Source organism: Dermacentor albipictus, chromosome 4 (genome assembly GCF_038994185.2).
Source record: "Dermacentor albipictus isolate Rhodes 1998 colony chromosome 4, USDA_Dalb.pri_finalv2, whole genome shotgun sequence".
Classification (NCBI taxonomy): Eukaryota; Metazoa; Arthropoda; class Arachnida; order Ixodida; family Ixodidae; genus Dermacentor; species Dermacentor albipictus.
The window spans coordinates 110,004,963-110,018,048 of NC_091824.1; the positions used below are offsets into that span (position 1 = coordinate 110,004,963).

Sequence of the window (13,086 nt, forward strand, 5' to 3'; positions counted from 1 at the left end):
CCATTGCTCCGCAAACTAAAAGAATGCAGAAAACAGCAAACCAGGTGTCTGGTACAATCAAGTATGAGGAGGCTTCTGTATGCTCCTTGGACTGACAACCACTGCTTCGCAAATTTAAAGAATGCAGAAAACAGCAAACCAGGTGTCTGCTGCATTGAGTAAAAACAAGAGCTCCTTGTATACCCGTTTTCAAATTTGTGAAACTACTGCTTTCTGTATAGCATGGGCATAACTGTGGCTAGTATTGAAGCCACCAAATCATTATATTAGGTCATTTTTTTTCAATTGACTGGACTCACAAAAGCTGAAAACTCGGAACCAAATGTATATCTTGTATACTTTAGCTTTTTTTTTTACTCCCAGTATATATAGTAAAATATCAAATTATTAATTTCATTCATGTTCCTTGAGGTGCTTCTTTAAAATATCACATAAAAATGATCAAGAGTTGGCTAGAGAAACCATTACTGCTATACATCCATTCAACTCCAGTTATGAGGCTCAACATAGGGGAAGTTACTTCTACTTACTAATTGAATTAAATGATAAATTAATGAAAATGAAAGTGGATGAAAAAACAAATCGCTGCAGGTGGGATATGAGCCCACGTCTTCGCATTACGTGTGCGGTGTTCTTACCAGTTGAGCTCCTGCGGCACCACTTTCCCATCCACTTTCTGGGCTCTGCAGAAAGTGGATGCTTCTCTGCAGCTTCTGCTCAAGTGCTTAATGACTACAAGATAGACAAAATGCTTTGTCATTATTTAATACTTTTCCTTTTGTACAATTTTGCTTGTTTGTAATTCCCACATCGGTGCACTTGTAATCCATCACACAATCATGAAGTGGCACTTGTTTTTCAGCATTACAGGCTGAAACACTTTCAGCATTACAGCAAACAGCTTTTCAGCATTACAGGCTGGTTAGCTGTTGGTCTAATTGTCAGGACACAGCTGCTGCTCTTAAAATACTGGGAGTTCCTGTATGACATTTACAAACAATAGTAAGGGTCTTGGTGCTAGGTAGAAATCTTAAACACCTATCAGCTATCATGATAGATTTTGAGTGTCTGTCTGCATTAAGAAAGGTTAAGTCTTAGTTTATCTTTCCTTCTTCAATATAACACCTAAGCAGCAGCTTTTTTGTAGCACTAAGGTATTAGCAGACACAAGCATTCTATGCCATGCAGTTGTTGACCTGACCTGAACTGTGATGGCATACATTTGTGTTGAGTTCTGTTGTCGTGGCCTAAAAGAAACTCGAAATATTTATGACATTTCAGAACAAAACGAAACCTTCTTGTTGTTGTCCTGCAGCAAGGCCTTCAGTGTCTGTGATTTCCTATGTGATTGATTCTTGAGGGCAGCAGTTTTGTTTTAACAGTGGAGCTGTAGCTCAGCAGGTGTGGTTATTACGCTGAGTTTAAAGGCAATTGTCACCTGACCATTGTCATCTAGGGGACTAACTTATGCTTCACAAAATGTGCGCTCAGTGATAACTGCGTCGTGGTGTTCCTCTGGAAGGCAATTTTGTAATGCTTAAAAAAATTCCTAGGGATCTGTGGCTATTGCGGGGGCTGCTGTTCGGTGGCTGAGGGACAACCTAGGCCTCATCAGCAGCAGCAGTGAAATCGGTGAGATTTACATTCCTTGTTACCATCACCAATTGCCATTCATACTAAGTGATATAAGATTTGGCACAAGAAACTGTTTTATGCAGTGGAGTAAATGCTGCGTTGAACTCTGAACTCTAAACTCTGAATTGTGCAAGAGAGGTGGTCAATTTTTGTGCTTGTTTGTACACATCTTGGCGTGAATAAAGCTCAACTATCTGATGTACTGAACTTCTTATATAACAAGCCTGAAGGGACCTGAAGCAACCTCTACTTGCTAAGTAGCAATAAAACACCTAGGTAGTTTTTAAAGAAGGTGCCAGCACTTTGTCCCAAAAAATATTTAACTGTTGGCTTGGTGAGTGACAACAACTTTTTCATCACTGTGACAGCAAGCAAGAGGAAATGCCATTTTAGATCAGTCCCTCTTAGCAGGACATTCACTTTTGCATGATCAGTGTTGCTTAATGTAAATTGTGCGATTCTTGCAGCCCATCATGTCACTGTACTTGACAACTACATTTCAGGAAGATAATGCTCTCTCCGGTTTATGCATGCTGAACTTCGTCAGTAATGGGGCTGAAACTACTGTTTTAGAGTTGAGCACGGTGCTGTGGCATTGTCAGCAACTGTATCTTGAAATGCAGTTTTTCTTGCCTTTAACTTTTGATGAACTCTAGGTACAGCGTGACAGTGACAATTGCATAGTGGAGGTCCATCACGGATTGTGTGCAGCGTTTGTCAGAGTGTGTTTTCCACAGTAGCTGTATGCTGTAGAGAGACGGCTATCATAGTAACTGCTACATTGTAGACCCGCTTGCTCGGAAGGATGTGCTTGCGGATCCATGTGATGGTGACATGAAGGGGTGCCTTAATGGCATACTGCACCTCATTTTTTCTCTGGGTTGGTGCCACTAAGGAAGATTACAACTTTTGAGGAACTGGCCTCATGTTGTCCATAAGGAGTCATAGTGGAACAATTAGTTCTTATTAAGCAGTGACCCTTGCCTAGGGTCTGAAGGGCTCATGCTTATGTGCTGAAAGGTGTCTCGAAGACGTTTCCGAAGAATTGTGTTTAAGATTGTGTGGCGGTACCATAACGCTTATTTCGATTGCTTCACTAAATACCTGCCGTGGTGGTGCAATGGCTATGCCATCGCTCTACTAAGCCAGAGGGTGCGGGATTGAATCCCGGCCACAGCAGTCGCGTTTCGGTGAGGGTGAAAAACAAAAATGCCTGTGCACTCTGCATTGGATGGGCGTTACAGAACTTCAGATGGTCAGAACTTATCTAGAGTCTCTTCCGACAGCATACCTCATAATCAAATTGTGGTTTTTGGCAGGTAAAACCCTGGAATATTTTTGCCCCACTAAATCTTTAGAACCCCTTCATAGTGCAGCTGTCATTCTATTTAATGTGCACCTTTGAAAGGTTTTGTAGCTCATGGACAATTTTTATTTTCAGTGTTTTTTATTGCACCCTGTGGATCTTTTTCGTCGCAGAAAAAGTGGCCCGTACAGTAGGCAGCACACACGGCGTGTACTTTGTCCCAGCTTTTTCGGGCCTGTATGCACCTTACTGGGAGCCTGATGCCCGAGGAATCATATGCGGCCTCACACAGTTCACAACTCGAGCACACATTGCCAGGGCTACCCTGGAAGCTGTCTGCTTTCAGGTGAGCAGTTTGGCAAGAGCATGGGGGGGGCACAAGAAGTGGATGTACTCATATTTTTCAGGGCTGTTGCTCACTTACACTTACGTCTACTCGCACTCGTCGACACTCACTCACGCTCCTATTTGCACCTACACACTCGCCAACACTCACTTGCATTCATACTCTCTTACATTTGCACTTACTGGCACCCAGTAATGCTCATACTCGCTTCCACTCACACTCACCAGCACCTACTCACGTTTGTACTTGAGAATACTAGCACTTGCCAACATTTGCTCAAGTTCATACTCGCAGCAGTCTAAATTCACCGTCACTGACTTTTGTTGATATTCCCATTAACCGTCACTCACTCATACAAGTACAGCAACCTGTGTTTATGTTGTAACAATTAAGGTAAGTGAGAAGAATAAGCGAAACTGAAGGTCTTGATTTTTTGTTATTTACAACTGCACGAAGCCATTAGGAAGTTGCATGCTCCTTGGCAAGGTCTAGCAAATACTACTGTGAGACACCAGCTGTTGGGAGGTATGCTTCACATTCGATGCCATGGCCATTAGTGGCGCTGGCTCACACTCCCAAGGCTAGATCTAGTGCAGATACTCAAATACCTAAAGAGCGGTGGCTTGGACGATAGCCCCATGGTAAAGCATTGCATGCATAATGGGTAAGTTGTGGGTTCGGCTCCCACTGGCAGCAAATTGCCTCATCATGCACTTTCATTTCTCTTTTCCTTATTGTTTCTACATTTCTATTAAATGTACCAGTTAATTTTCACTAGGCTTTTCTTGGCTTCATTGTCTCCTGGCTTCGTGTAATCGTAACTTGAACCCTTTGAGGGTCGAATTATTTTGAAAAAAACTTTCCCAGGTGGTCAAATTACTTTATTGCAGATCTTGAATGTACAATATGTATAAAGTCGGGAATAAATAGTAAAAAATAATTAGGAACAGTATTTTGGTGTGGGCATCACTCAGAACTGCAAAATGTTCAATAGTATTTTCGAGCGTGGTACTCCTTGAAACACGGGTTTTCGCACAGTGCCTTATCGCAGTCTGCACACCTAAAATGCATGTCTGTTCTCTTGGAGCGAGGAGTTGTGTTGGCGCACACATGACATCTCTGCGTGCGGCTGCCTTGGGCAGAGGTCTGAGGCACCCTCTCGCGTAAGCGCATTGCTGTGGAGAGCGAGAATACCTTGTGAGCGGTGGTGATAAACAAGCTAAGAGCAGTGCCAATCAAGATAGAAATAAACTTCCGCTGCCCCTGCGAGAGCGTGGCGACAAAGAGAAAAATGACGTTTCGCGGGCCTCTGTTGCGATCACGCGGCGAAACCGAAACCGCTAAGGGGCATTGCCACAGTCTGAGCGACGCGCTGAAGCTAGCAATCAGTTCTGCTTATCTCCCCAAGAAGGTAACACCAATTTCAAACGCATCTTGTAAGTGCTAAGAGGTGGCAGCACCTCCCGGTGAGCACGCATCGTCATTATGGCGCAAAATTTTGAACGTAAGGTCGGAACCGTACCTGTACGGCAAAGACAGAAAACAGAAAACCACCGCCGTACATGTACGGACAGAAAACCACCGCCGTACATGTACGGCAAAAACCTGCAAAGGGTTAACAGAATATTCGGAGCTTACCGCTGCTTTGCTTTCGCTCAGTTCTTGGAAGGTCACATTATTTTGGTCTGTATCATTCAGTAAAACATGTGGTGTCGTTTGTTTGGTTTATCTTAAGTGTTAGTTTCTGTGTAGCAGCATAGTAATTAATTAGTCCACACCATTTTAGCAGCTACTGCTTCTGATTGTAAGGTGTGCATAAAACAGTGGCTTTCGTCATCTCTGGGTGGACCAACCAAGCAGACACCAAGTGTTTTATTGAACTACGTAGGCAAAAAAAAAAAAAAGTGGTACCTTACTGCAAAGAGCAAGAAACAGCAGCAAATGCATAACCTTCATCGTCATCGGCCCATTTTATGTCCACTGCAGGAGGAAGGCCTCTCCCTGCGATCTCCAAACAACCCTGTCCTGCGCCAACCGATTCCAACTAGCGCCCGTGAATTCCCTAATTTCATCGCCCCACCTAGTCTTCTACCGTCCTTGTCTGCGCTTCCCTTCTCTTGGTACCCATTCTGTAACCCTAATGATCGAACGGTTATCTAACCTGCGCATTACATGACCTGCCCAGCTCCATTTTTTTCTCCTAATATCAATTAGAATATTGACTACACCCATTTGCTCTCTGATCCAAACCTCTCTCTTTCTGTCTCTTAACGTTATGCCTAGCATTCTTCGTCCCATTGCTCTTTGCGCAGTGCTTAACTTTTTCTCAAGCTTCTTTGTCAGTCTCCAAGTCTCTGTCCCATATGTCAGCACCGGTAAAATGCACTGATTGTATGGCCTATTGAATGCACAGCCTTAAAGTTGTTTAACTAAATCTGCATGCTTCTTTACTTGAAACTTGTGACATTTGAATCAATTGGCAACATGTGTGGTGCAGAATAGAAAACACACTGTATTGCCAGAAAATGGTTTTTAGGGACTGCAGTTCTACAAATTTTCGTGCATTTACACCTCAGAATGCAAACTGTGCCCCTACTTGCAGCCTTCAGATAAGCAAAAAAAAAAAAGGAATCCACACACGTAACTAGTACAAATAATCTCATACCATAGATTTCAGACCTTCCTAAATGTAGCCTGGCTCAATTTTCAGTACATAGAAAAGCTGTAAAAAGTTTTGTTTGTGTGATACCAGGTGAGGAGTCTTCGAGGCTGTCGTCATTGTCGTCATTGGTGCCGTTACCATGTCATTGTCAGCATCGTCAACTACCACTGTTTCTGGTGGCATTTATAAGTTTTCTTATAAAGGTGGCTCTCTACAATTTGTATTAGTGTAATAACTTCTATTAGCTTATATTAGTGGCTCTCTACAATTTGTATAGTCTGACCTCAGAATAGTAATGCATTTCTGCTAAGGATGCAGTTTCATGCGACAGTAAACTTCTGCGCTTGTCTGATATGGTACTTCACAGAGAGTATGCTCACTGCAACTTGTGCAAGACCTTGTACCTTTCTGTTTGCAGGTGCGGGATATTTTGGATTCAATGGATCGCGACTCAGGAACCCGACTGAAGCAACTTTTGGTCGATGGTGGCATGGCAGTCGACGACTTGCTTATGCAGCTTCAAGCTGACCTCCTTGGCATTCCTGTTGGTAAGTTGAAAAGACTGTTTCCAGCACTGCCTGCATTTTAAAATAGTCAGTAGGCTTAGCACTGCAATATACAGTCAAACCCATTCATAATGAACTGGATAGTTCCGTGAAAACTGTTCGCTATATGCAAACTTGCCCATCAAAATGAGCGAAAGTTGGCGACACGGTGATACTTCTGCTGCAGTCTTATTACAAAGCGCTAACAACCCCTCTGGCAATAAGTCGAGCCTTTGCACTTCATGAAGGGACGCCTGCTACATCCTTACGAGTGAATTGAACTGCCTTTGCTACGAATCTAATCTGCTGTTACTGGGAGAACTCGTTCATGATACCTGTGAGAAAATTAATTCATGATGTCAAGTTTAGCATGAGCTGTGTTGAAGCCGCAGAAAAAAGTTCAAAGATAAAGTCTACAGTTGCACCGTTTTGCTTTCTGTTTGTTTGAACCCTAAAATGGTGGCAGGCCACCATGCTTCTGTTTGCTTCTGGGTATTCTGCCACATTGATCTCGAATGCAGCACCGAAGCCAAGCCGATATTTGCTGATTTTCATATCCCTGGTGAATGCCCATAGGATTCAATGCATTTCGTACTTCTCCACAACTAAATATTGCTGTACTACAATCCCAACTCAGCAAAATTTATTGGAATGTAACCCCACATATTACCTACTTGCACAAAGCTAGCAGGCTCCAAAATAGGCTCAAATGTGATTGCTTTGCACTAAAATTGCGTAAAATACCACCACATTGCACTTGCTTGGGTGCTACCATTTCTGTTTACAAAAACATCCAAATGCTGGTAGCAATCGCACTGGAAACATGCCATGGCTGCTATTTTGTTTGTTGATCGCCTGTTTGTAGTGGCAGCATGTTGCTACCGACATGCTTTTGCACACCTAGTGCAGTGCGTAATGTGCACCTCAGCGAAAAAAATGCCGCAGTAACAAGGAAATGCATGTCCCACCTACATGGAATTGGCACTTGAGATGGCAGTCGCAGCATGGAGAATGCCACACAACGAGCCGTGATTGAGTGATCGCCCGGGAATATGCATTCCTTGCTTCAGGAACGCTGGTTTCGATACCACCCAACAGGCATCGCATGCAGATTTGGTGCTGTACGTAGATTTGTGCAAAGGGGCCATAATCTCAATCAACTGCCTCCAGGCATACGAGTTACGATCGCTTTCGCGCTCGAGAAATACTGCTGCATGTGTGGAGTGCTGTTGCTCTGTGTCCAGTGCCAGGTTACGCAAAATCTTGCAAAAGTGATTGTATCTACAAAAGCACTTGACTGAGAATACTACTCCATGGCAAGGCTGCCACTGTGGATCAATGCATACAGCACACTTTTTACTGTCGGCAATGTGGTTCTATGTCCTCGAGCAAGCTTGCCAACGTAGGCTAATACAATTTTGACAGTAAAGTTTTCTTCTGCGACACATCACCTATCAGTGCTGTCTCATTTTGCAACAACAAAATTCTTGCGAAAGCAAATTTTTTCGCATTCCCCTCAGATTTCGTTATTGCGAGGTTAAACTGTATTTAAATTCTTTTAGTTTCTTGTACATAGAACACCATGTATCTTCCGCTTCAATATCGCAAAGTTTGTTAACACGATTTCGATATAACAACGCTTTCCTGCCGCTGCGGAGGAATACAGAGAATAAATGGAAATTTCCGCAGATGCAGATAGTCAAATGATTCAATTACATGCAGCTGCTTGCAAACGCACCGCTCAAATTGTATGTCGTGCAACCGAGAGCGATCGCTGAAGTGGAGCAGCATCATGTTTTGTATTAAGTCCAAGCACGATAAGATCCCATAATGCCTCATGTGCTGTATGCTTTAAGTGGGAAGGAAAGCGTGTGAGGGTGACCTGGATAGGATGGTTGCTTGATTAGCACTGTCTTCGCATGCGAGCAAGGGGAAAAGGGGCGGAAGCGAGCTCTCACTAACGCAATCAAGCACATGTGGGGGCAGAGGGGAATGGGGGGCATCTTGGCACACGTCTCCTTTTCTAGCATGGCTGGGACATGGCTATCAGCGTGACTGAGTGCTTATGCAAAGGTAATCTGCTGCCTGTTCAAGGGCTGGGGAGCTGAAAAGGCATGGCATTATGTGCTGTCTTCCTGCGCGTTTAGTGCTGAAGGTTGCATAATCTTGAGTTTCTGAGACTCGTTGAAGTGAGAGGCAGATGAAGCATTCACTCCCTGCTGCTGGTGCTTTTTATGATAGCATCGGCCCACTGCTGGCTACGCTATCAGCCGTAGGGACAGAATGGACGCGAAAGCATGGTTTCGCTTTGTACCGCCAATGTGAAATATGGCGTCAATATGGCGTGAAACTGTATCTTTCGTCGCTGACTCTCAAATTCTCATTCAAGTTTGCTTTTTCCTATTGCCTGATAATTTGCAAAATATTGCGGCTGTTTCTTGTAATAAAAATTTGTGACTATACTTATTTGCTTAAAGGATCGAATGTCAGTATAACGAAATTTTGATATAACATAGCAAATTGCCACTTTTACCGACTTCATTATATTGAAGTTTAACTGTATATAGTTCCTCCACATGGAGCAGAATACTTAACATCATAAGAGAGCCTGGTCTTCAGTTATATGTACAACTACCGTGGCTGCTTCCCAACCTCCAGCTCAATCTTACATGATCCCCTAAGGCAGGAGTCATAAATGCATAGTCTGCAGGCCATATGTTGTCTTGAAACGTCTGCTGTCAATGTTGCCAATTCAGTCTGCCACACTGTGCGTGGCATGACACTTGGCTCAGTTTTAATGCGTGAGCATTAGAATGCTCATACGAACGAAATTCCGGTGGCAGCTGTCCATTAGGTCGGGTTTTGGGAGAGGAAAGATGTGTGTGACATTGCTTGTGGAGAGGAGGAACAGAGGACGCATGAGAATGCGAAGAAAGGAGAGGGTAGTGTGATGTCACATCTCAGGAGCAAATAGGAAAGCAGGTGGTGCATGATATCGCACTTCAGTGCTCACAGCTGGCAGACAGCCAGAGGAGAGGAGAGAATCACACTTTAGCACGCTGTTGTAGACTTGGCATATTCCCTGCGGCATTTGACAGCTCCAGACCTGTCTTGAGAAGGCATGTGTCTTTGAGTACAGCTTAAAATGGCTGAAGTACTGCCTAAGAACAGTATAGAAAGTCATGCTGAGGAACATTGCGAAAAGAAGGTTGAGGAGATGTGACGGCAATGGTAGGCCAAATTAGAAAAAGCCCATGTGACCATTGCCCATCGAAGCCCATAAGCTCATTGAAGACCACGCACAATTTCGTACGGCCACAACCGACACCATCACTTCGGGCTTCACATGTCTATGACTACATCACTTGCTGCCTTCTTTGTTTTCTTTGTTTTGTAACTTTTTTTTTACCCCACTTTCCTCTGTAATACCTTGTGTTCTTGAGGGTATAATAAATGAAATGAAATAAGGCTTATTTCACTGCAGCAGCTGAAGCAAAGGGCTGGAATTGTGCTGCAGAGTCAGAGGAAGACTGCCATTGTTGGTTAACAGGAGAGGCTGAAGCGAAACGGGCTAAGCGTAAGGTGCACCCTGCTATGCGTTGAGTAGAAGCCCAGCTGAAATGCGCTAAGCATCATGCAGATGCCAAATTACGGCGAGCAGAAGCTGAAATGAAGTGCCACAAACGTCAAGAGGAGGCGGTGAAAGGACACAGAAGCGGAGCACCAACGTCTTTGGCACACTGGAGCAACGAATGCCTTCAAACGAGACTTGGGAAAAGAAATGTTTAAGCATTTCCATCGGATCAACCAATTGATAAACCGTTAGTTCTTTTTTATGCTGTTGGTCATGACAGATGTCATGACCCACAGCATGGGGAGTTTCTTCATGGGAGCTTCCCCGTTTCTTTTATTGACTATCCGAGTGCGTTTGCTTTGCATTACATAACTGCTTTGCTCGTATTCACAAGCAGTCACAGTAACAAGCTTTGATGGATTCTAGCGTGGTGTGTGCATATTTTTATCTCTCCAGTGCGTCCCCAGATGGCAGAAACAACTGCACTGGGTGCAGCCATTGCTGCTGGGGCAGCCGATGGCATTAATGTGTGGAGCCTGGACAGCCGCAGCTTTCCCAAGATTACGACTGATGTTTTCGAACCATCTATACTTCCTGCAGGTAATGCTTGCTCTCCTCTGCATTCTTGACCCAAGTGTGGTTCTTTTTGTGTGCACCAGTTGTAACATGTCAGTATTTCTTCACGTGGTAACATCTTTCGAGTTAACATTAATTATTGCCTTTCTGGAAAACTGGCTATAATATAATGCTCTAATTGAAAACGCCCACTTTTTGTAGTAATCAGACAATGTCTGCTTGAAAAAGTTAAAGTCCTTTGCGACGTCAACTTGTGTCCATCCTTGCTCCATGAGCCTGATAATGGTAGATTTTCTCCCCATTGCCAGTGTCTAACATTTTCTGCACTTCTTCCATAAGCTCAGTTGGGGGGGTTGAAGAGGTGGGGCCATGGTGTTGAAAATACGTCAGTGTTGCTTTTGATCACTTAGTTAAGAAGCACAAATGGGCGACTGCAAGACACTCGACAAAGGCGTGAAGGAAAAAGTAACAAAACAAGAAATGTTGATGCTTCGGACGAATTTTCGTTTACGCACAGCCATCTGTGACACCGAAGTAAAACTGATGGTGATAGCATATATGGTCAGCATCATCTGGCATTAACATTAAATCGCGTCGCTATGCCAATCTAAGCTAATCCATGTCGAAACTGGAGCTAGCTGGGCTGCTCAAGATATAAAATGACATCCTCTGCAGACCCGTAGTGCTGCTCGGTTGAAGTAAACTTTGTCTGAAAAATCAAACTTTTGGGTTCTTGTCTGAAATTGTTGCACCCTCGATTGTAATGCGTACCCGTTTTTCCTGTCCAAAAAGGGGGGGGGGAGAGATGCCCTTCACTGTAATGCGCACCTGTTTGCCGTGACCTAAAGAAGGAAAAATCCAGAAAAACAACTTTCTCTAATTTGGAAAAAACAAAGATTTACTCCCAATGCTCTAAAGTTGCAATAAATAAAAAAAGTCGCAGTTTCACGCAAAAGGTGAAGCATCGATTATGATAGCAAATTAGTAGACAGCTATACTAAAACTAAGGATGGTAGTTTTATCGGTCGTATAAACTTTTAAACATTCGCTTACTAACTAAATTAACAAGCGTGGTGAAACGCGCACACAAGCATGAACACATCTCATTCAATGACTGCAGAAACTCTTTATCAAAACGCTGGAGTGAGGAAGTGTGGCAGCAAGGAGCGAGGGAATGGACCTTTGTGCAGCCTCTCGCTTCGACGCGAACGAAGCGACGAGAACACAGTGCGGTGTGCCTAGATTCATAGACTCTTGTCTCCGCCATAGATCACTTTCAAGATGTGGCCGCGCGGCCATATCATATGTAGCAGCCGCCGGTGTACAACGTCTTCCCTGTTTGCGCCAGCCCCGCACAGAAGTTTGAGGAACTCCGAATGGCCGTGATGCGGCCCGATTTCCGTCTGTCTCTGCACACGCGATCACTTTCCTTTTAATTGCAACATCGTGATGAACTCGGCATGTCTTTGCAGTCGACACTTCCATGCTGATAAAGCAAGCGCAGAAAATGGGAAGACGGACGATGCACTAATCTAAAGGAAGCATTGCCTAAGCATGCATACTACAGCACATGGAGAAAGCTACGGCAGCTAGGCTCGAAGCGTGTACGAGGCAGCCATTTTGAAATGCCAATGGCGATATGGTAACGCAGATTTAGGGTCTTACTCGATTCTAATGCACACGCAATTTTTTTACCCATTTTATCGGAAGAAAAGTGCGCGTTAGATTCAAGTAGGTGTGGTCTTCCTGTGGGGCAACTTATGGTTCCTCGGGGAAGATCCACTAAGTCTGAATTTCTGGAGTCTGAAAAATACATTGGCTACTGTATGTATGGAAATTCAAAGAGATGAAGCAAACATGACAACAGCCGAAAGGACACCTTGAATTGTCAAAGCATTTGGCTTGCTTTAAAACACTCACATGATCATGACAGTGATGCCATAGTCACACTGATAATACACTTGTTGCCAAAACCAGAAATATTTTTCCTCTATCATGTCCTGCCTTTTATGTTGTTGTTTTTTTTTGTTACCCTCTTCTGTACTACAACCAACTCGTTCAACAGCATGTGTTGTACCGTATTTTTCCACGTATAACTTGCCACCTCGTATCACAAGCACCCCCAATTGCAACAGCTCCGAAAAAAAAAAAAAGTCTGCACGTATAACTTGTGAAAATGACTGCATACAACAACACTTAAATCTTTGCAATAACAGCCCCCATTCGCGGTTGCACGGCTCCTCCGTGTCATATCTTCGGCTAGTAGAAATCCCAATAGTAATTCGGCTCTCCTCTGTATCGTGAAGTGCTTTGCGGGGACTGAGGGAGCATCACGGGAATGGGTGACGTATGAGTATGGGGAAGTAGGGGAGTGAAATCGTCACAGACAAATCCAAAGAAAAGGACTACACCAGCACTTTGTTTTCCTTTTCTTCGCCTTTG

General features: G+C 43.9%; 1 protein-coding gene across 6 annotated transcripts in view; it reads left to right on the top strand.

Annotated features, from left to right (window-relative positions):
• The window catches only part of LOC135914040 (glycerol kinase 3-like), a 55,828-nt gene that overhangs the window by 26,571 nt on the left and 16,171 nt on the right, over positions 1-13,086 (top strand). For all 6 annotated transcript variants that reach the window (XR_011514027.1, XR_011514028.1, XM_065446766.2 and 3 more), the window contains 4 exons: positions 1,554-1,632; positions 3,115-3,287; positions 6,368-6,497; positions 10,525-10,668. Coding sequence is in view for 4 of the 6 variants with exons in the window: in XM_065446766.2 (XP_065302838.1) it covers positions 1,554-1,632; positions 3,115-3,287; positions 6,368-6,497; positions 10,525-10,668 (526 nt within the window). In the remaining 2 variants the exon portion in view is untranslated. The remainder of the gene's footprint in view (positions 1-1,553; positions 1,633-3,114; positions 3,288-6,367; positions 6,498-10,524; positions 10,669-13,086) is intronic.